At 43.7% G+C, this 20,745-nt stretch overlaps 1 protein-coding gene and 6 pseudogenes across 1 annotated transcript, besides 6 other annotated features; all 7 read right to left on the bottom strand.

Moving 5' to 3' along the window:
• Positions 1–571: 571 nt before the first annotated feature.
• Positions 572–595: a sequence feature (AT_rich).
• Positions 596–647: 52 nt separating this feature from the next.
• Positions 648–2,207, bottom strand: Tb09.160.0070 (annotated as a pseudogene).
• Positions 2,208–3,056: 849 nt separating this feature from the next.
• Positions 3,057–3,107: a microsatellite.
• A 365-nt stretch (positions 3,108–3,472) lies between these two features.
• On the bottom strand, positions 3,473–4,919 carry Tb09.160.0060 (annotated as a pseudogene).
• Positions 4,920–6,178: 1,259 nt separating this feature from the next.
• Positions 6,179–6,502, bottom strand: Tb09.160.0050 (hypothetical protein, unlikely; the record flags this gene model as incomplete). Its single annotated transcript, XM_798313.1, has 1 exon — positions 6,179–6,502. One exon carries the CDS (start codon positions 6,500–6,502, stop codon positions 6,179–6,181), a length of 324 nt encoding a protein of 107 aa, XP_803406.1.
• A 331-nt stretch (positions 6,503–6,833) lies between these two features.
• Tb09.160.0045 lies at positions 6,834–6,923 on the bottom strand (annotated as a pseudogene).
• A 6-nt stretch (positions 6,924–6,929) lies between these two features.
• Positions 6,930–12,167: a repeat region.
• A 47-nt stretch (positions 12,168–12,214) lies between these two features.
• Positions 12,215–13,271, bottom strand: Tb09.160.0040 (annotated as a pseudogene).
• Positions 13,272–14,303: 1,032 nt separating this feature from the next.
• Positions 14,304–14,358: a sequence feature (AT_rich).
• Positions 14,359–14,514: 156 nt separating this feature from the next.
• On the bottom strand, positions 14,515–16,061 carry Tb09.160.0030 (annotated as a pseudogene).
• A 1,146-nt stretch (positions 16,062–17,207) lies between these two features.
• Positions 17,208–17,230: a sequence feature (AT_rich).
• A 286-nt stretch (positions 17,231–17,516) lies between these two features.
• On the bottom strand, positions 17,517–18,977 carry Tb09.160.0010 (annotated as a pseudogene).
• A 1,521-nt stretch (positions 18,978–20,498) lies between these two features.
• Positions 20,499–20,743: a microsatellite.
• Between the last annotated feature and the right edge of the window lie 2 nt (positions 20,744–20,745).

Genomic DNA, 20,745 nt, shown 5'->3' with positions numbered 1-20,745 from the left:
CTTTTTCCTTTAAATACGTGGCATAACTGTCTCCTTTTATATCATTTCCTCCTGTTACTCACTGTATTATTAGGTGCTCTTTCATTTAATTTCGCATTTTTGTCCCTTGTCTTATTCTGTTGAATCTGCAAATCATATAGTGAGTCCATCTATCCAGGGCACTGCATTACGTTTTTTCAGAATGTTCTCTCTGTCATCTCTTTGTATATAATGATGTCTATTGTCATTTCTGTGGTTAAAGCTGCGCATATCACACCACCACTTTCTCCTTATTGTCTATCAATCCCACTCACTTACTCTCATTGCACCATTTCCATTTATTTAACTTTTACTATTTCAACAATGCGTTTAGCATTTAGCATAACTATTATTATAATATTAGTATATACACACTCACAACACTCTTCTATCATTATTTGTATTACTAATACAGCTCCAAGTAATACCCAACTAACTAAATATATGAAATTAGAATTTCACTCATTTTTCATACCTTACCACCCTACTACTTTGCATCCATAGGTTACTATCATACAAAAATGTTTTTTTTAAATTGCACATTTTCATAAACAATTTTAATATATATATAAATTTAGCAAATCTCTTACTATAGAAAGTTCTTGTAAATTATAAAAACCCTTAAAATGTTACGAACCTACAAAAGCAACGGCCATCAGAGCCGATTTCTTATTTACAGTAATAGAAAAATCATGGCATTCTTGTGGGTCAAGTTTGCCTTTACCATTGATGTAAGTGATCCGCCCGCAAACAGCTCTTTCACCTCGTTTATTCCTTGCCTCGCAGTCTTCTTGATTATTATATTGCTTTCAATTTGGACCTGTTCCTGCAGTTTCATCTCCTGTTCCTGCTTGGGTTGCTTGTTGTTCTGCAACTTGTGCTTCAGTTGGAGTGCATGGGCCGTCATCATCCTTTTGTCCTTTCCATGCGCATTTAGCTCCTAAGCATGCTGTTTTAGATTTATTGTGTGCCTCACATTGGGTCTTCAGATCCTGTGCCGGTTTCTGGGGGCGTGTTTCGGATGCTGTGCTCAGAGCCGTTGCTGCTGCGCTCCGTCTCGCCTTTTGTCCTATATTATCCAGTTCCTTCGTGACCGTTTTGAGCTTCCGGACTAGCGCTCTTTTGATGCTATATGCGTGTTCTGACTCGTTGAGCTTGTTACCTAGTTGCTGCAGCCCCTCTAACCATGGTATTTTATCGAAGCTTATGCCACCTCCAGTTGTTATGTCGGTGTATTTTACACATAGCCCGCCGTTGCTTTTGCCGTCGCAGTTGGCTCCCACTATCTTGCCCAGGTAAGTTCCGCTACTTGTTCGCCTTAGAAGTTTTTTGACATTGTTGATTCGAGTTTGGAGTTCGGACGATGTCAGTTGTACTGCAGCCTTTGTGTCGCACAGGTTTATGAGTTCCCCTAACTCGGTGGTTGTTGGTGGCGAACCTGCGTTCCACGCGTTACTTAATGCCGTTTTCCCTGAACAGGTCTTGCCTTCGTCGCCGCTTGGTGAGTGGTCTTTGCCGCAGACGCAAAGCATGGCCGCCAGAACTGTCGTTACCTTGCCCGTGGCGGTGTCGCCTTCGCAGGTTTATTGGCGTGTGCTTGAGTGTGCGCTTCGTAGCAGCGTCGCTACTTCGACGGCGTCTTCGTTTTCAGTTGTTGCGCCATAAATCTGCTTGTCCAGGGCTTCCCTTAGTTGCTGTTGTTTTAATAGCTGGCCGCTGCTGTCGATGTCGGTTATTTCTTGCTGTAGTGTAGCCGCCTGGTCAGCTAGATTTCCTGCGGCCGTGACGGCTTGTTTTAGTGTTGCATCATCTGCAATCTGTAAGCCTGCTTTCTTTTGAATTGTTTCGTGCGCTTGACCTGTCTTGAGCCTTTGGCCCGCTGCTTTCCAGCTTGGCCATTTAGTCGGCCAGTCTTTGTTCTCTGTAAATTCGCCTTTTGGTAAGTCGCGGAAGTTTTCTGGGTTTGAAGGTTCGCGAAACAGCTTTTGCCAGGTTTCTGCTGACAGGCTCATGTTTAAGTCCATTATGTTGTTGATTGCTCCTGTTGTGGTGTCTTCCTCTTCGGTGAGCAATGCCCTGTTGGCTCCGAGCTCAATTAAGCCACATAGGGCCGCTTTTTCGTGGACATTGCTGTCTTCGACGACGGTCGCTGTAACCAAAATGGACCAGACTGATAAGATGAAGGCCATAGCACATATCCTAACTAATTTATGCTTCATCGTCTATTTTTTATCTGTGGTGCTGATTTTAATGCTAGTGCTGTACAGAGAATTTCATATTTAGTGTTGAAGTTCTCATTTGGTACGACGTAGAGGCTGCTGTCTATTTCCTCTGTTTGGCCGCAGCCATTACCCGTTTGTTTTAAATTAGATTTTAAATTTTAAACACTACACATCTCTAATACTCTAATCCCCCTCTTCCCATTATTTAAAATATCATATTTTTTTTCTTGAGCTTTCTGTGCAAGTAAGTAAAAATACAACATTCTATGATATTTTAGCTGTTGGCCCCAGTTTTTAACACTAGGCACCGTAATCGCAATAAACATTATAGTCGTAGCCTTTGTTTCAGCCGTAGAATACATTCATCTTTTAAAAAACGGAGTAAAATCTACTCCCGTATAATTTTTCTCTATTGTTTGCTGTTCCGTGGCATATTCTGCTGTTTCTTCTCATACTTTAGTTCATAATTTTTAAATGTTCTGTCGTATCTGTTGCGGGTAAAGCAGCGTCTCCATCTGCTCTGTACACCAGACTTTGACTCTCTCTCTCTATCATTATTCCCTTACTAACGTTCTTGGTTATCATGATGTCCATATTCATTTTTATGCTTGAAATTGTGCGTCTTCCCTCCTCCTCTTCTCTCTTTCTGCCTTCCTCCATTTCCATCAAAAATATTCTTGTTGCTTTTCCCCTCCATAACTTATTCTCACTGCACCCTTTCCATTGTTTTACATGCTTCCATTTTGTCTGACCATTCATATTTGTTACCACTTATCTTATTATAATATTCGTATATATACACTTACAACACTCTCCTATCATTACCATCATCATCATCATTATTATTATTATTACTGCTCTTATTATCAAATTAGTATACACGCACCTAGAACACAGCCCCACAAGCATGATAATTTTAGACGTTATTGTTGTTTATATAAGTACAGCGGCCCTCTCTATCTTTATTATACTGCTATTACTATTATTATTTTGAATCTAGCTAATATCCATTGAAGAAGAAAATAAAAAAATAGAGAAAATCATAATGGCACACATTTTTATCCTTTCATCTTATTTCTTTACGTCAATGCGTCACTTTTATACATATTTTACTCATTTGTACCGATTTAAACAATAAAAAATGTTTAACTATATCATATTTCTGTAACATTTAGAAACTTTTTTCAAAAATTTAACATTTCATAGTTTTCCTTAAATTAAACAATAATCACTTAGAAACCTAGCAATATAAACAAATCCGCAAGCAAAAGAGGAGCCTTATTAATGACAAGAGAATTGATTCCTGTGGTGTTTGTAGTTTTTGCATCATTCTCTTTTTTACTCCCTCTTTAAGTTTGCATTTGCCATCGCTGTGTTCGCAATCTTTATCTGCTGTACATTTACTTTTTTCTGTGTCTGGCTTGCATTTTTCTATTGTTGGTTTGGCCTGTACGGATGTTTCTTTGCACTCTTTGCCTGTTGGAGCTGTATATCCACTTGCTCCAATTGCTATTGTTATATGATCACTATTTTTGATAGCGGCAATCTTGCCTTTGAAGTCTTTGCCTCCTATACTGTGAGAAAAATCAGTTTTTCTTATTTTATTCCATACCTTTTCTTTAAAGTCGCTTTCTTCTTTGCCATAGTTTGATTCGATAAAGGTATTGATTACTTTCTGCTGCTCTTTGCTGTCTGTGTCGTATTTTTCGTTCGGGCCTTTTATGACTGCTAGTACACTGCGCCGTAGTGGCTCATTCGTTTGTGTCGTGGCCGCTTTGTCTAGGCTTGTGTACGTTGCTTTGCAGGGTTTGTTTAGGTTGAAGTTGTATAGACGCCAGTTAAGGTGGCGCTTGTGGGCTTTGAGATACGTTTTTCCGTTTTCTTCCGCTCTTGCTGCTTTTGGTTGGCTGTGCGTTGATGCTTGCATATCGATCGTTTCTGACTTGTCTTCTTCGAGAAATTTCTTGCTTTGTGTTTTCGTTTTGTGGTTTGTTGCCGTCGTCGTGCATGCGGTCCCTTGCCTGTCGCAGTGTCCCAAGCAAATTTGCCGGTTTGCGTCCGTTGAGTGTTGTTTTAGTTTGAACAGGGTTAGCGTTTTGAGTTCCGATATGTCTACACCTGATGCCGCCTGTTTGAGCTCGCCAGTAGCTTTGTTAGTGCACGTTTCGCCGTGTATTGTCTCGAATGTCGCCGTATCTTGTACCTTTTCGCCGGCGCTTAACGTGCTTGCTGCCGTTCTGCAGACGAGGCCGTTGTAATTTCCGCTAGTTCTGCGACCGCCCAGTTTCGTCCTGCTTGGATATTGGCCGACTGTTCGGCCGCTGTTGCTGCTGTGTTGCATGCCGCGAGTTTTGAAATCAGCTTCTGATGTTCTGCAAGTACTAGCCCTATCAGCGGTGTTAATGCAGTTGATTTCGTTTTCCATTGAGGTAGTGCCAGCGCTGCCTCTAGGTGAAGCAGGTGTTGGTTTGATTTTGATATTTCGCTGATGAGCTTGTCGCGTTGGTCTTCTATCGAATTTTCTAGCTCCATTATGTAAATCGCAGCACTGCAGGCATCTCCCTGTTTGGCTTCTTGGGTGTCGACGGTGCTTCCTTGGTTTAAAATTAGTGCCGCCAGCGCTGCGGCTAGTAGTAAGGCTTTTGGCACACTTCGGTTGCCGCTTGCGCGTTGCAGCATCGTTGCTTCTTCCTAGTGATATAATTTTAGAGGGCAGAGTTTGTTGCTTTGTTTTTTGTTGTCAAGTCGCCATCGCTTGCGCAGCAACTTTCGTACTGCCGTTTGTCAGGTGAGTTCTTTTGCTCTCTGACTGTTTGGTTTGTAATGGTCTGATTCAGTTTGTTTTTTTCGGTTCCGCTGTCGTCAACTTCACGCACAGCAGTGATCGTCGTCATGCAGCCCCTCATCTGGCCGGCGTCACGACCTGTAAAACAGTGCAGTGCATACAGGTGCCGTTGTGAGCGCCTAAAAAAGTATTCAATGCGGTTGCCGGTGGAGCTTCACCGCCTGCCTTCAAAAAAAAATTGGTCTGTTCCAAGGTGATCTTGCGTCGTGAGTTGAGTTGTTGCAATATCTTCTAAAAAAAACAATTTTGGCTTAACTACAGTTATGTTTCGTGGTGTGGTATTGCTTATTGTTGTCCGTTTGCTTTTGATTGGATTTCAACCGCTTCTCCGCGCTTGATCTAATAAAAAGATGCTGAGCAAGGTCTTTTCTGTCGTTTATTTTGGTAAATACGATTACGGGCGACGGGAGTCGCTGCATTATTAATGGTCTTGTTGGCCTGATGGAGCGCGTACCGCCGAGGTAGCGGAGGTTTTACAAAGTTTATAGTCATGTCTTTTCCCCGGGTTTTATTTGATGTTTTTTTTAGCTTCGAATCGCCGTTGCCACCGCGTTATGCTGGGAGTCTGTCTCTCCGTGACGCACTTTATTTGTTGCGTTCCATTGCCATCTAAAGTCGAAAATGCCGTTGGTAATTCTAACCGATTCTATCTTATCCTCTTTTTAAAATTCTGCTCTAATTTTTTATAATCCAATTTCGAAGCGCCTACTTGTTTTGCTGTCAGTTTAATTCTCTAAGTTTTGAAGGCTGTTTCAAGTGCTGTGCATGGTGAAGAAGTTGCCAACAAGAACGCAGTTTAACGCAAATAACCTCCTTATTTAACTCTAAAAATATAGCTTTTAACACTTGTATTTAGAACACTTAATATCCCCGTCGTTAGTGGTTGCATCCTCATTGTAGTGCCAGAGTTTAGTACAGAAAAAAAATTAAATTTTCTGCGGAAGCTAATTATTACCACATGAACACTGGCATATCGGCCGCAGTAAGTGATCTCTATTGTGGCAGCGTGAGTGCACTTGTGGATGTTGAAGATATTTATATGTATGCAGCGCAAATGAACTCGCTAATAAGTTTCAACTTCATTTTCCTCTGTTTAGTACTCTGTCCAGGGGGAACCCATCGAAGTCGTATACACGCCATTAGCCGTATAGCTGGTGGTGAATTCACAGGGTGATATGCCACAGTGGATATAGGAAGGGATAGCGGGCTGCACTGGATACCGTCCCTTTAGACCAACGTGTGAATCATGGTCGCCATGTACTGGTGAACTGGGTTGAAAATAATATTCACTTAAGAGGGTTTTAGTGGGCAGTGGCTCGTTCTCAAAGGCTGATTCCAACAGTCTTATGTCATGTATCACGGCCTGCATAAACGCATTTCTTCCTCTTCGCTGGAACATGGTGGCCACGATGGTCATCAATCCGCACCTTAAAAAAAAGATTTTCCAGTCGTGCTTCAATAACACTCATACTATAATAATAGTATATACACGCACACGACACTCTCCTGTTATTATTATTTTAATTATCATAACTATTACTGATATCCATAAAAAAACAAAATAAACGAGTTTATAATTGTGCTCAATTTTCATACCCTATTACTTTGTATCTTTAAGCCACTCTCTTACTCATTTACAAATTTGTACATTTTCATTAAAAAATGTTAAAGTACTTCACATTTTAGAATTTTTATAAAATTCTCTGAAAATAGCAAATTTGAGAATATTATAAAAATTTTCATTAACTTTAAAACACCAAGGCTACAAAAGTAGCATCCATACTCAGAAACAATTTCTTATGGACCAGGAGACTGGAATCCTGACGCTTGCCTTCAATTCAACACCCTGGCGATGCCGACCACCTCAACATGGTGCCAGAGTCCAGTACCCCGTATCATCGGGGTAAGCCAAGAGTCAGAAGCATTCCTTTCATGGGGAACACTGCTGTGCTCCGGCTACGGCATCATACAGCACACGGATCAGAAGCGTCTTGCTGGGACACCGTTTTTCATTTGTCGGTCCCTGGGCACGTGCCAGCGTGCCATCAGCAGTATCATCCGCACTAAGATGCTGCTATCCGGTGATGTGGAAGAGAATCCCGGCCCGTCGTTGCGCGGGATGCAGTGGAACTGCGCCGGGCTATCTCAAGGAAAGAGATTAGCACTCCACAAAACCCTTGTTGATGAGCGGATCGCCTTTTGTCCGTTGAGCGAGACAAGGATGACGCCTGGAGAGGCGGCTTGCTTTAGCGTTGCTGGATACCAACATCACGGAATAGCTCGTAACTGCAAAGGAGGTGGTGTATCAATACTAGTGAGGGAGGACCTGCCAGTCGAGACAGGTATGGTCGTTGTTAGTCGCATTGAACAAGTGCATGCAACAATTCACCTTGCAAGTGGAACGGCGCTGACTGTCACGTCGGCATACATCCCACCAAAACACACCTTCACGGCAACTGACCTAGATACGCTTCTGACGACTGACGGTGCCCAGCTCATCGGTGCAGACGCTAATGCACACGCGTTGGCATGGGATCGCGCGAGCCCACCAAATACCAAGGGTGAAACCCTCACACAGTGGTGCATTGACAACCAGTTTCTGGTCTGCAACACTGGTGGGTGCACCAGGTACGCGCGCCACCACGGGGAGTCCACCCCTGATGTGACACTGTCAAGGAATTGCACAGTGTACACTTGGACATCGCTGTATTCTCCCGATAGCGATCACCATCACATATTTTTTGACGTTATCGTTGGAGACGACACAGATGCACTGAGTTGCCCGCGGCTTCAAAAGCCCATGTACGCATGGCTGAAAGCTGACTGGAGGAATTTCCGTCTCAAGGTTGACGAGCTCTGCAGGAAAATTGGTAGAGAAAAGAACGTCAACACCCTGAAACAGAAATTGAGCTCCGCCATCCGCATTGCGACGAAGGTCTCCGTCCCCCGTGGCTGCAGAGCAACGCCACCACATTGGACACCTGAGCTCGCGAAACTCGATGAAGAGATCGCTGGATGCGGACCCTCCCACCGAAGGGAAAAGTTGGTAGCCACGCGTAAGCAGATCCTGGACCGTACCACAAAGAAGAGATGGAGCACGCTATGCTCCAGACTTGCGGTGTCAGACCGCTGCAGTTGGCACATTGTCAAGAAGGTATATGCGCCACGACCACTAACCACACCGGCTGTACTTGTTGATAACGCGGCCATCACGGACTACCGTCAAGTTGAGAGGTTCAGTAAACTGTACTCGTCCCGCGCAAGAAGGCACCCCGACTCACACCCACCGGCACCCATAAAGACGATAGCGAGTGAGTTCAGTCCCATCACGATGGCTGAACTACGGAGATCGATCAAACTGCTACCGAGTGGATCCGCAGCCGGACCTGATTGCTTATACAACGAGGCACTACAACATCTCGGTAGAACAGCGCTGAATGTTGTAATGAGGCTATTCAATGAGAGCCTACGAACGGGAGTCGTGCCGCCTGCATGGAAGACTGGTGTTATCATCCCCATCCTGAAGGCCGGAAAAAAGGCGGAGGACCTCGATTCTTACAGGCCTGTGACGCTCACGAGCTGTCTCTGCAAAGTCATAGAGCGCATAATTGCCGCGAGGCTTAGAGACACTGTTGAGTCCCAGCTGACGCCGCAGCAATCAGGCTTTCGCCACGGTTGCTCAACGCTCGAACAACTCCTGCACGTCCGCGCTGCCCTCTGCCGTCCCACGCACCAATATCGTACGGGTGCTGTATTCGTTGACTACGAGAAGGCATTTGATACAGTAGACCACGACAAAATTGCGAGGGAAATGCACAGAATGAAGGTATCACCCCACATTGTGAAGTGGTGCGTATCATTTCTGAGTAACCGAACTGGCAGAGTGAGATTCAAGGAGAAGCTTTCCAGAAGCAGAACATTTGAGCGAGGAGTGCCACAAGGAACTGTCCTTGGCCCAATCATGTTCATTATTGTCATGAACTCGTTAAGCCAATGCCTTGCAGAAGTGCCGTTACTGCAGCACGGATTCTTTGCAGACGACCTAACGCTACTAGCGAGGCACACAGAGAGGGATGTCATTAACCACACGCTGTAATGCGGTCTAAACGTGGTGTTACAGTGGTCAAAAGAGTACTTCATGTCTGTCAACGTAGCGAAAACAAAGTGCACACTCTTCGGGTGTATAGAGCGCCACCCCCTTACATTACAACTGGACGGCGAAAGAATAGGAGCTGACAGGACACCGAAGCTTCTAGGAGTAACATTCCAGTGTCTGCAAGGGATGGCAACACATGCGACCGAAACGAGACGCAAGATAGACTTCCGACTACTGCAGATAGTAGCCATCTCAGCTTCTACATGGGGGCCAAGACGACAAGTGCTGAGAGCTTTTTATCTAGCACTCGTACAGGCACACACCATGTATGGCATTGAGGTATGGTACTGGGACGCTTCGGAACGAAGTCGCGACCTCCTTGCATCAGCACAACACAAAGCCAGTCGCATCATAGCCGGCATACCGCATGGGACGCGCAAAGAGAACTCTCTGCTGGAAGCAAACCTCCTGCTACTCAAGACGACCACTCTTGTGCGCAGCATGAAATTCATGCTGATGTGTGAGTCACGAGGCGGATGTTTGCGCCGCAGTGCTGAGGAAGTATACCACAGTAAACATACGGTCAGAGCCCTACATTCCCGCATCATGCGGTCCTACCCCCACCTCCGCATTGAGCCACGCGAGCACCCACTAGAGACATCGACGCTCCGCCACAGCTGCCGACCGCTATTTCACACGCAGGTAAAGCCTGTGTGCGCTGATGACCCTGACGATGTCAAAAGGGAGGCTTCCGAAAAGTGGATTGCACGGCATTTTGCACGGAGGGGGAAGGAGCCACCGCGGCGAGAGCACTACGAATTGTGGACTGATGAATCCGTGTCCCTCGGTGAGAAGTCCGGAGCAGCTGCCCTGCTCTACAGAAACAACACGCTGATTTGTGCACCCAAGACCGGAGCAGAGGAACTCTCATGCAGTTACAGAGCGGAATGCGTAGCATTAGAGATAGGACTGCAACGGCTGCTGAAATGGCTTCCGGCATACAGAAGCACACAGAGCAGGTTGTCCATCTTCTCTGACTCGCTGTCAATGTTAACAGCACTGCAGACAGGCCCCCTAGCCGTAACGGACCCAATTCTGAGACGACTATGGAGGCTTCTGCTTCAAGTTCAGAGAAGGAAGATACGTATCCGACTGCAATTTGTGTTTGGCCATTGTGGCGTGAAACGGAATGAGGTTTGTGATGAAATGGCCAAAAAGGCCGCAGATTTACCACAGTTGTGAGATACATGGATCCCCGACATCATTGCTTATGCGAAGCGAGTGCTTAGGTCGGAAGAAGTCCATGAGAACACTCATAGGTTTGGTATCACGGGCAACCACTTTACAACAAAACATAAGGAAGAACTGACGAGGGAAGAAGAAACGGCATTGGCACGCTTTCGGGTTGGGTCTTCAAGACACTATGGATGGATGTTGCGAAAGATCAACCGGAGTGTGCCTCCACAGTGCCGATGGTGCAACCCGCAACATGCAGCGATAGGGCTAACAATACAAACGGTCCCAACTGTTGCGACACGCACTCTTCAGAGAACCTCCGAACCGACCAAATGTACGGAATGTGATGCCATATACCAATGCCGCTCGAGTGCTGTAACGCGCATGGTAAACAAACATGGCTTTGTGCGAGCTGATGCCCTCCGGAGGATCAAATACGGCGATGCAACACCTGCAGTGGATATCCCCCCGGAGCCCCCTCCAGTGGTGGTGATCGTTCCTCTACCATCGAACACACGAGTCCCGATGAGACCGCAGGTTCTTCATTGTACCCTCTGTGCCTCCAAATTCGCAGTGCCAGGCCGACTATTACACCACCTTAGAACAATACATGGCATAGGCAGCGGTAGTTGCCGCGTGAAAAGGGGGCGAGAGAACGAGGACTCATTGCAAGGAGATGGTAGAGCCCCAGCAGCGCCAGCCTCTCAGGATACACGGAAGCTGCCGTTTCAATGTGACCTTGTGAGGCGAGCTTCGGTACACGCTCTTCCCTGTCACTACACAAGAAATTCAAACATAAGAGCATAGTGACGGAGGACGGTACCGTGGTGGTGGTGCAATTCCCTCGTAAGCGTGCCCGTGAGGGAAATGTTAACGTCCCGGGGAAAGGCGAGGTGCAGTGTGGTGTGTGCCAAAAAGTGCTCAGTTGCAGGGACTCCCTCATCCGACACTGTAAGGCTTTCCACAAAGGTGAGGGAGTCGAGCTTAAATGCAGCAAAAGCAAAAAATTTTGTGCCACTGATTCCCCGCATACAAACACATCCATGTTGGTGTGCCCGACATGCGGAAGGCAGTATGCTAGCAAAACTGGCCTCACCCTACATCAAAAGAAGATGCACGGTATGAAGGTAGAGCGCGCTGTTACCAGCCAACGCGGCGACTGTGAAGAAACGTCGCTGCACTCGATGAGCTGTCCCTGTTTGAAGGAGTTACGTGTCAGGTTTGCGGTGGAAGGTGAGTGTGTGCAGGATATATGCTTCTCCAAAAGGCTGGCGCAGTTTCTCATTGCGGTTGAACGGAGCCGGCCGCAGGTGAAGTCCTCCCCTAATGTAACAGTCATACAACCCACTCTCCCTTCTGCAACTTCTCTCCTTATCCGACTGTGCAGCTAGCAGGAAAAGCACCGGATGCAGGAATAGTCTAGACACCCTCAGAGACAGAGGGGGTATGCAGTCAACAAGCAACAAAAACAGAAAGAGGGGGAGAGAATAATAAACGAATAACAAAAATCAAAACAAAAGGATTGCTAATTGACATCTTTTGGAGAGTCCGGAGTGGGGGGCTTCTCGCCCCATCTGCTGTATTCCGTTCAACTGCGGAGCTACAACAAAAATTATAGAGGGAGTGTTAGGCTTAATTAAAAAGGGAGACTCTGCCACAGTCGCCAGACCGATAGCATCTCAGGGCTCTACGGTGATAGCTGATGGCCGCGCCAGTGGGGGGAAACTCTCTCAAAGGCACGAAGAAAATTCCAAAAAAAAATTGTTACGTCGGAAGTTGTCTGTTTTAGTGCCGTGAATCCTAATTCGCAGGCTTCTACGTTGAGAAGCGCTGTTTTTCTGAATGAGGCTGCCCGAGCTTCGGCCATTTGTGCTTCGCTTTTAACCTTGCGGTATTTTTTTAACTTTCGGATTTGATCTGTTGTTTTTGCTGTTATGGTTTGCTTTGCCGGCGGCCACGATTTAGTGATTGTGCCTTTGTCGATTTCTACGACCGGCCCATCGACGCTGTCCTGTGTCGTGAGCTGAATTAGTTGCGTTTGACATTTGCTTTCGCTGCTGAGTGCCGCATTTAATGCTTTGAGTTGAGCTTTGATTTGCCCGAACCGGGAGTTACTGTCTTTGGCCAGTGTTTTCCCTTCATCCCATTTGATCGGATTGCTGGCAGCTGCTCCCAGTCTGATAAGACCTGCCATTATGGGTTTAGAGTCGCCGCCAGTTGTGCTGCGTTCCCCGGCGGCGTGTAGCAGCTTGCAGGTTGTGCCCGAGACGCTTATTTCGTCTGCACTGTCTGCCAGTAGACTGTTGAGCGTCGTTTCGAATGTGAGGTTCACTTTATTTTTGTTCCAGGTAAAATCCTCGTAGTCGCCGCCGCTTTTGAGGCATCCGGGTGTTGCTGCGGCGCTGAGTGCTACTGGTGTGAAGCCGGCTGTGCTGCTGAGACATTCGCTGTTACGGCTGTTCGCTGAATTTACTATTATATGCGCAGCCTCTTGTATATTTCCCGCGAGCTGCGCCGCCATTGCCGCGAGCTTTATGGTGCTGTCTAGGTTGTCGCTTACAGTTGTAGTTGCAGCTATCGCTTCCTTTCGCGCTATTTCTGCTAGTATGGCTATTGCCGTTACGTTTGAGTTAATGTCGTCGCGAACAACAGCTATAAGGTCGTCTGCCAATTCCCACAGTTGCTGTGAATTCGTTAGAAGCCTGCTGATTTCATTGGCCGCGTGGCCGGCCATTGAGCTAAATTCGCCTGCTACACTGCAGGCTTTTAAAAGGTGAGCATGCTGTATTTCCACCTTTGTTGCCAATGTTAGCCCCGATGTTAAGACAATTAATAACGCCGCTTGGCCTAGCATTATCTGTACGCCTGTGCCAGTGAATTTGGTCTGCTCCTCTAAAGGCTTAGTAAGCACCAGGCTCCATGTTTAGTGGTACTATATTTCTGTCCGGTACTACACTTGTTACCGTAAATTACGATTTGCTTCTGCAACAGGTTAGTTTGGGCAGTTTTTTTTTTTGCTTTGCTGTCTCCGCAAAGATGAAAGCGACGTGTTTGTTTCCATTTTCAGTTTCTTAATGTCTGCTGTGTTGTCGCATATTTTCCATGAGGTTTGACGGAAGCTACGTGTTGGCTTGTGTTTATGGTTGCTGTTTAAGCGGTTTCCTATCCGTGTTTTAATATTTCAAATTTTTATTAACATTTCTTACAATGTTCCGAGGATATCTTCTCCTGCGATATCAAAGCGCTGCTTCCTCGCGCTATCTTAGTTCGCTGATGAAGTAAAAAAACTATATTCATTCTATAAATAACTGCCATTCACTCTTTCTAGCATTAGAAGGCTGCAAAAGCAATAAAGACTACAGATCTTACAAGCTGGGCTGCTGGTTCTATTCATTTCTGTGTAAAATACTGTGACTCACCTTCTCATACTCCTAAAATTTTATTTTAATCCGTAGTTCGGTATACTGTCGCGCATTCTGTTTTTCTTTCCATATTTTGTTTTTAAATATTTCGTCTGCTGCTGCTTCTTCTTTGCATGCCGTAGCAACCAAATTTGCCCTGCACACTGAACTCAGCTTGTGCTTCACTGCTCCCTGCATAATCTCCTTGTGTGTCGTGATACACGTCGTCATTTTTGCAATTGAAAATTCTCAAGTTCTATCTCTATTCCTCTTTGTCTCTCCAGGTTTTATCAACAAAAATTTTCATATTCCCTCCCACTCCCACTCACCAACCTGCAAAATACCACCAATGCCATTGTTTCAAGTTTCACTAATAAACCTTTTACTCAGTCTTCATTACCACTCCGAATATTAGTATATGCACACTCACAACACTCTCTATCAAAATTACCATTTTCATTATCAATATTATTATGACCCTAACGAAAATATATAAGATAAATAAAATAGACAAAATTATAATAGTAATAATTTTTTATAGCCTTTCACTATTTTTCTACGCACACAAAAGCCACCATCATACACATTTTACTAAAATTTTTAATTCTCCAAATTTTTACTATTTTGCACATTTTTATTAAAATGTGTTAAAATATATCATAAAGTTTCAGCAAAGGAAAAATTGTGGGGGAGGGATTAAAAAAGCGAGGTCACAAAAGAAGAAACAATTAGGGCGAATTGTTTGTTTGCTAGAATAGAGGAATTTTTGCATATGTTGTCTTCCCATTTGCAGCCCTGGGTGGTGCTGCATGTTTTCTCGTCCTTACCAGTACATTTCTCCTCTTTCTTTTCTTCCCCTTTGGACTCCACTGCCACGCAAGTTTCGCCTTTTAATTCGCACCCGTCTTCTGTTTTGCATTTCTCTTTGTCTGCTATTGTTTTGCATTTGTCGCTAACTTCTTTTGCTACTGTGGGTTTAGCTGCCGCATCCTGTGACTGTTTCTTTTCAGCTAGTTTCTTTCCGCGGTAATAAGATAACACCGTTAGTCCATCGTCTGTTCCCGCCAGTTCAAATAGTGTCTTTTTGATGTCTTTTTTTCTTATTGTTACTTCAACTTTTTTCGTGTTGATTGCATCCGTGAAGTCTGTTTTGAATGCTGTTTCCGTGCCTCCGAAGTGCTCTTGCACTAATGCTTTTTTTTGTTCTGCATCGGTCGTCGCATCGGTGCCAGGCATTACCAGATCGGTTAGCGCTGAGACAATATTATTATCCGTTTCTAGTTCCTTCAAAGATCGTTCGTGCGGTGGCGGTCGTACAGATATGTCTTTCTCTTTGGCTTCGCAGATAGCGCCGGCTATACTGTCCTGCTCTGCTTCGCCCCAGCTTTGGTCCAGTTTGAGCTTCTTGCAGGGGCCTGAATGGCCGGCCGCGTGGATGCTGACGTCGGCGACTGATTGCGCTCTTGGTGTTGGCTGTGCTGTCGCCCCGATGATGTCGGTCTGGCCGACTATGGCGCTGGTGTCTCCAGAACAGAAGCCGTGCGTTGTGCCGGATGGCTGAGTCACAGAGCTTGCCGAACCCAGCGCGTATGCGGTTATGGTTATTTGCTGAAGGCCGAGCACCGATTCGGGTGTCATCTTTAGTGCTTTCACTTTGTCTAGGTCGACTTTGCTTAATTTATATCGTTATGGTCTTCGTCGCCAAATGTGCAGTTTGCCGTTGTGTCTGCCTGTTGGGTTGCAGGAGCGCTGCATGATCTAGCGGTGTTGTATGTCGTTGGGCTGCCGCTGCCTTTTGTCGTGGTTGCAATTCTTGCTATTGTCTTTGCCGTTAACCGCCCTACCGTTGCCAACCGGCTTTACCTCTGGATTAGCAGCCTTAGCGCCCCCGCGTACGCTGGTTCAGCGGCCGCTAGCTTCTTCGCTACGGTTTCGATTTCTATGGCGGTTGCAGCTGCTAGTGCTTCGAAAGATTTGATCTGTTTCTGGTCACTGGTCTTGGCGGCCGCTATTGTGTAGGCGGTACGACCTTTTACCAGCTTTGCTTCTCTTTGCCGAGCGTCGTCTCGCTGCTGTTGCAGCTTGGTTGCCAGAAGCCGCATGTAGCGCGCTTCTGTGCATATGTCTTTGACCTTGGCGCCGGGCTCGTCGGTGATCGTCGCTTGGCCGGTTCCGACGGCTGCCAGAAGCAGACATTTTGCTATTGCTGAAAATGTAATAAACGACTGTCCTCTGTAAGGCATTTCCTATTTTGGCTTTTTGTCAGGTGACAGATCCTCATAAAGTTCTTGTACAGCTGTCTGTTATGCACATTGAGTTTCCACAAAAAATGAGGACACCTCAGGTTTGTCCAGGATTTTAAACGACAATTTAACGGCATTTATAATATTTTAAGCTTTTTTCCACTGCGTCTACAATATTTCAGAATATTCTGTGCATTTTCCGCTAAACCAAAACCCAATACACTCCACGAATTCCTTTCTCCTGTTCTGCCTTCAGATTAAAAGCCACAGTAGCTACTATTTCTTTTTTAGCATCTATTTTTTTTTGCGTGAAGTGAGGTTTTCTTTTGGGTCTCTCAGGTACTTAACAGATGCAAATCCCAAGTTTCTTTGGAATCGAAGTACCCAATTGTGCATTCAATCAAGCATCATATTCTATGTTTTCATTATGCGCCTTGTGAACGGCCATTCTATGTAGTGAGGAGTCGGCGCTGCTGTTTTTCTTGACACTCCTTTTATTTTGAACCTTAAAGATCACGGTACTTCCATTTGAGTTTATTGTTTCTGACCTTTGGTGATACATACTGCATATTTTTTAAACGTGACTGTGCATAATCATGCGGGGAAATTTAAAGAATTTTATAATAAGTGGACACTTTTTGATAAGGCGGAGATTCCTGACTATTTTTAACTCACATCACCTTAAGTCTACCAAATATTCCATATAGCTCATATTTCGTACTATTATGCATATTCGGTCTAAGAATTAAAAGATTCCTTCCAATTTAATACTTTTTCTAAACCCGTTAAATATTAATTTAAATACACTCGTGGATTTCTGAACAATCTTGATATGCAGTAACAATTTTATTGCTTCCTTTTATTTTTGTCTACAACTCTTCTTTTGCTGAAGAAAAGAGATCACATAGCATTACACATGATTCAGTATCTTTACGGTTGTCTTTCAATCATCTCTCTTGGTACGACGATTACTATCATCATATGTTTGCTTTATAATCGTTCATATTTTGCAATTTTCTCTCACTCACATACTTTACTCCCATTACATTATTGCTATTTTTTAAGTTCTTCAATTTTGGCCGTATTTTTCGTATTTACTACTAATTTTATTATAATATTCGTATATACAGACTCACAACACTCTCCTATTATTATTTTTATTATAAATACTATAACACTAATTAATATCCACAAAATAAACTAAATAAACAAAATTATAATGTTACTTTCTTTTCATACCCTATCACCACACTACTTTCCACTCACAGGAAAATTTCATACTTAACTTTCATATTTTTTATATTTGTTAAGGTTTTACTAATTTCAACAATTCTCATCAAAAAATCTTAAAAGTATCAAAAATTTTGCAAATGATATAAATTTATCTCAACGTAGGAAATTTCGTAGATTTCATTAAATTGAGCAAAAAGCTTTTACTGATGTCTCTTGAAAGTTTTATGCTAAAAGCAAAACTGCAAGCCAAAGAGGGGCCTTGTTAATGACAAAAGAATTGCTTCCGGTAGTGTTTGTGTTTTTGTGGTTGTCACTTTAGCTTCGCATTTTCCATCTTTGAATTCGCATCCATCCTTATTGTTGCATTTGCCCTCGTCAGTTTCTCCCTTGTATTCTTTGTTCTTTTCCGGTGTTGCTGCTGTGACTGATTCAACTTTCTTCTGCGCTTTCTCTTTTCTGTATTGGTCTCCTAAACAAAAGCCTATCGGTCTTGCATAGTCTTCGGTAACACTTATCGACGCTATACCTTTGTTAACGTGTTTGCTGCCGATTTTGAAATCTAGTTTGTTTGCTTCCAAGTCCTTTAAGAATTTGTCATGTACTGTTGTTTTTTCCTTCACCTAGAAGTGTTACTACTGCTTCTTTTTGTTTTCCGGTGTCTGGGAGTTCCTCCGTTGGTCCAGCTGTTATGAGCATTGCGGCTTCTCGCACATCTTGTTGTTCCTTTAGTGTGTCCATAGTTGACTGGCTCAGTGTCTCTGGTTCCGTGATGGTTTTCCTGCGGCCATTGCATATGGCATATCCTGCTGCTTTGGCTGTGACAAAAGCTTTCTTGTCGGAGTCCTGTTCGTCTTCAAAGTCTGTACCGCCTGCTTTGCTTTTTATCGTGTTTCTAGTCGGCGTATTCCAGTCCGCTTTGCGGTTGAAGTTTGTTAGGATTATGCCTTTAGCAACGCTGCCAAGTTCTCTGGCTGTGTCCGCAGTGCCGACGCACGCAATCAGCCTTTCGTGGTTTAATTGCATGGCCGAGCTGTAGTCGCCTTTGTTGCCGATGTCAGCTGTTATGTCCGTTATTTGAAAAGCCTTGTCTGAGATTGCTTGATATGAATCAAGGGTTAGAATGTTGGCTACGTCGGCTGTGAGTCTCTTGTCGTCTGCTGTAGGCTCCGTGCAGCCGTGGATGTTTCTGGGCGGCTGTGCGATTGTTACGCTACAGGATTTGGCTCCGCCGCCTCCTATTAGATTTGCTTTTTGACGTAAAATATCATGTGTTACTGTAAAAGCGCCTTTGCTGTTGAATGCGATTGCCGCCATTAGCTGAGCGTTTCTGCGCTTTACAGTTTCGATACTAGCTTTTAGCTGCTTTACAGCGTCGGCATTTGCTTCAGTGGCAGCCGCTCTAGAACGCCCTATTGACGCTAGCATCCGCGCCGCTGTTTTGGTCTTACGGTCCGTTTCTAGACATGCAGCTGTGTCCAGTGCTTCCGCTTCCTTGAGTAATTGACTTGGTTTTGTTGCCAGTTTTTCTATTTTCTGTTCGAACGCTGCTGCCAATTTGTCGTTGAAAGCTATCTCGTGACAGGCTGTTGTGACCGCTTTTGAGTCTTTGCTGGTTGCTATCGCGTGTGCTGCCACCATCAGCAATATTGCGACGTACGAAAACTGAAGTTGAAAGTGGTGCATCGCAGTTGGCTCTTGTTGTTCAGTGGTAGAGCTTATGCCTTTCTTTTGTACTTGTAGATCCTTTAAAGTTTGGAGAAAATACGGTCGGGGAACTAGTTCTATCAATTACTGCGTGTGCTTAGGGTCCTATTTGTTGCCAGTAACCTTCTCTAGTCGGCTTAGTTTATAAAGATGAAATTGCTGTTAAAGGTTTTGCTCACACGCAGGCTGGTGGCGGTGCCCCATGTCGCGCTAGTCGTTGTTTCAGTCTTTCTGGTTACGGGCTGGCGAACAGGCAAAGCGACCATTCTCTAATTATTTTTCCGCTCTTCCTACGCGAGGTGGGTTTGTGGCCTTTGCCTTTTGTTCCTTCTCCGACTAACCTGGTTTGATTGAGTCGAGTTTTTAGGTGAAAAACTGAGTTTATTGTAGAGGACGTCTCGATTCTAGGTTGTTTCAAACGTCTGTATGGCTTTGACTAACTAGTTCTTGAAGGGTGTTTGATTTATTAAGTTGGTTGCTCTGCCTTCTTAAAATACTGAGGCGTTGATATGTATACTTGTTTTCACCTTTTCCTGAATCATATTTGCTTCAACTCTTCCTTGACTCTTTTAAACTCAGTCCCCCTGCCCTCTATTTTTTTCTTGGTTGCCTTCAGCCATAAACTTTTCGGTGTGCCACTGACCTCGTTGTTTAAATTTTTAATCGTGTAAAAAGAGATTCAGAATAGCATAACACTTACTACTTATAATTTCAAGTTATGATTTTCTATATTTATGGCATTTATTGTTACGTAAATCCAATTCTTTTACCATTGAAAATTCAATACACATTTCTGCACTTGAAAATTCAAATCTTGTGGTTTGTTATTGATTCCAGTTTATGAAAATTATCATAAGTATGCTGGTTATCATAAGCAGATGTTGTTGCTTCTTTTCGTAGAATGAAGACCCTTTTGTTCATACTTGTGATTATCTGTTATATTTTTAGTTGGATACCACTTGGGAATGTGTAATATCGGCGCTAACAGCGCTTTTATCCCTGCACTCTCTTCGCTTTTGCGTGCTTCTAACAGTGGCCTCATGATTACCCTCAAATGTATTAGCTTCTCTTTAAAAGGCTTTACTGTTTGGCCTCTGAATCAGTACAGTAGTGGGGGTGTATCATTTATGACTTGATGCTCGTCGTAAACATCCTCTGGTGTTTTGTGGTGATGTGTTTTTATTCTTTTACGGCTATTTTTGTCTTTATCTTTTCTCATTAACTGTTTCTTCACTTATCTTGTTTACTTTTAATAGGAAAAACTATCATATACAGTACATCATGGTGTCTGTAACTTTAATTTCCTTTTTTCTTTTTATATAATGACACATGAAGCCTTTGTTGCGTTCCAAATTGCACATATATCATCTCTCACACTTTCACACGCTTACTCCTTTTGCATTTTTTTGTAGTTTGAAGTGTCTCTATTTTGGCCTTCCATTTCACCTTCACAACCACTTTTATTATAATATTCGTATACACACTCTCACAACACTCTCCTATTATTATTATTATTATTATTATTATTATTATTATTATTATTATTATTATTATTATTATTATTATTATTATTATTATTATTATTATTATTATTATTATTATTATTATTATTATTATTATTATTATTATTATTATTATTATTATTATTATTATTATTATTATTATTATTATTATTATTATTATTATTATTATTATTATTATTATTATTATTATTATTATTATTATTATTATTATTATTATTATTATT

The sequence above is a fragment of the Trypanosoma brucei genome, chromosome 9, assembly GCF_000002445.2.
Source record: "Trypanosoma brucei brucei TREU927 chromosome 9, whole genome shotgun sequence".
Taxonomy (NCBI): domain Eukaryota; phylum Euglenozoa; class Kinetoplastea; order Trypanosomatida; family Trypanosomatidae; genus Trypanosoma; species Trypanosoma brucei.
Note: the sequence above shows the minus strand (reverse complement) of the source record. Positions and strands in the feature narration are given on the sequence as shown.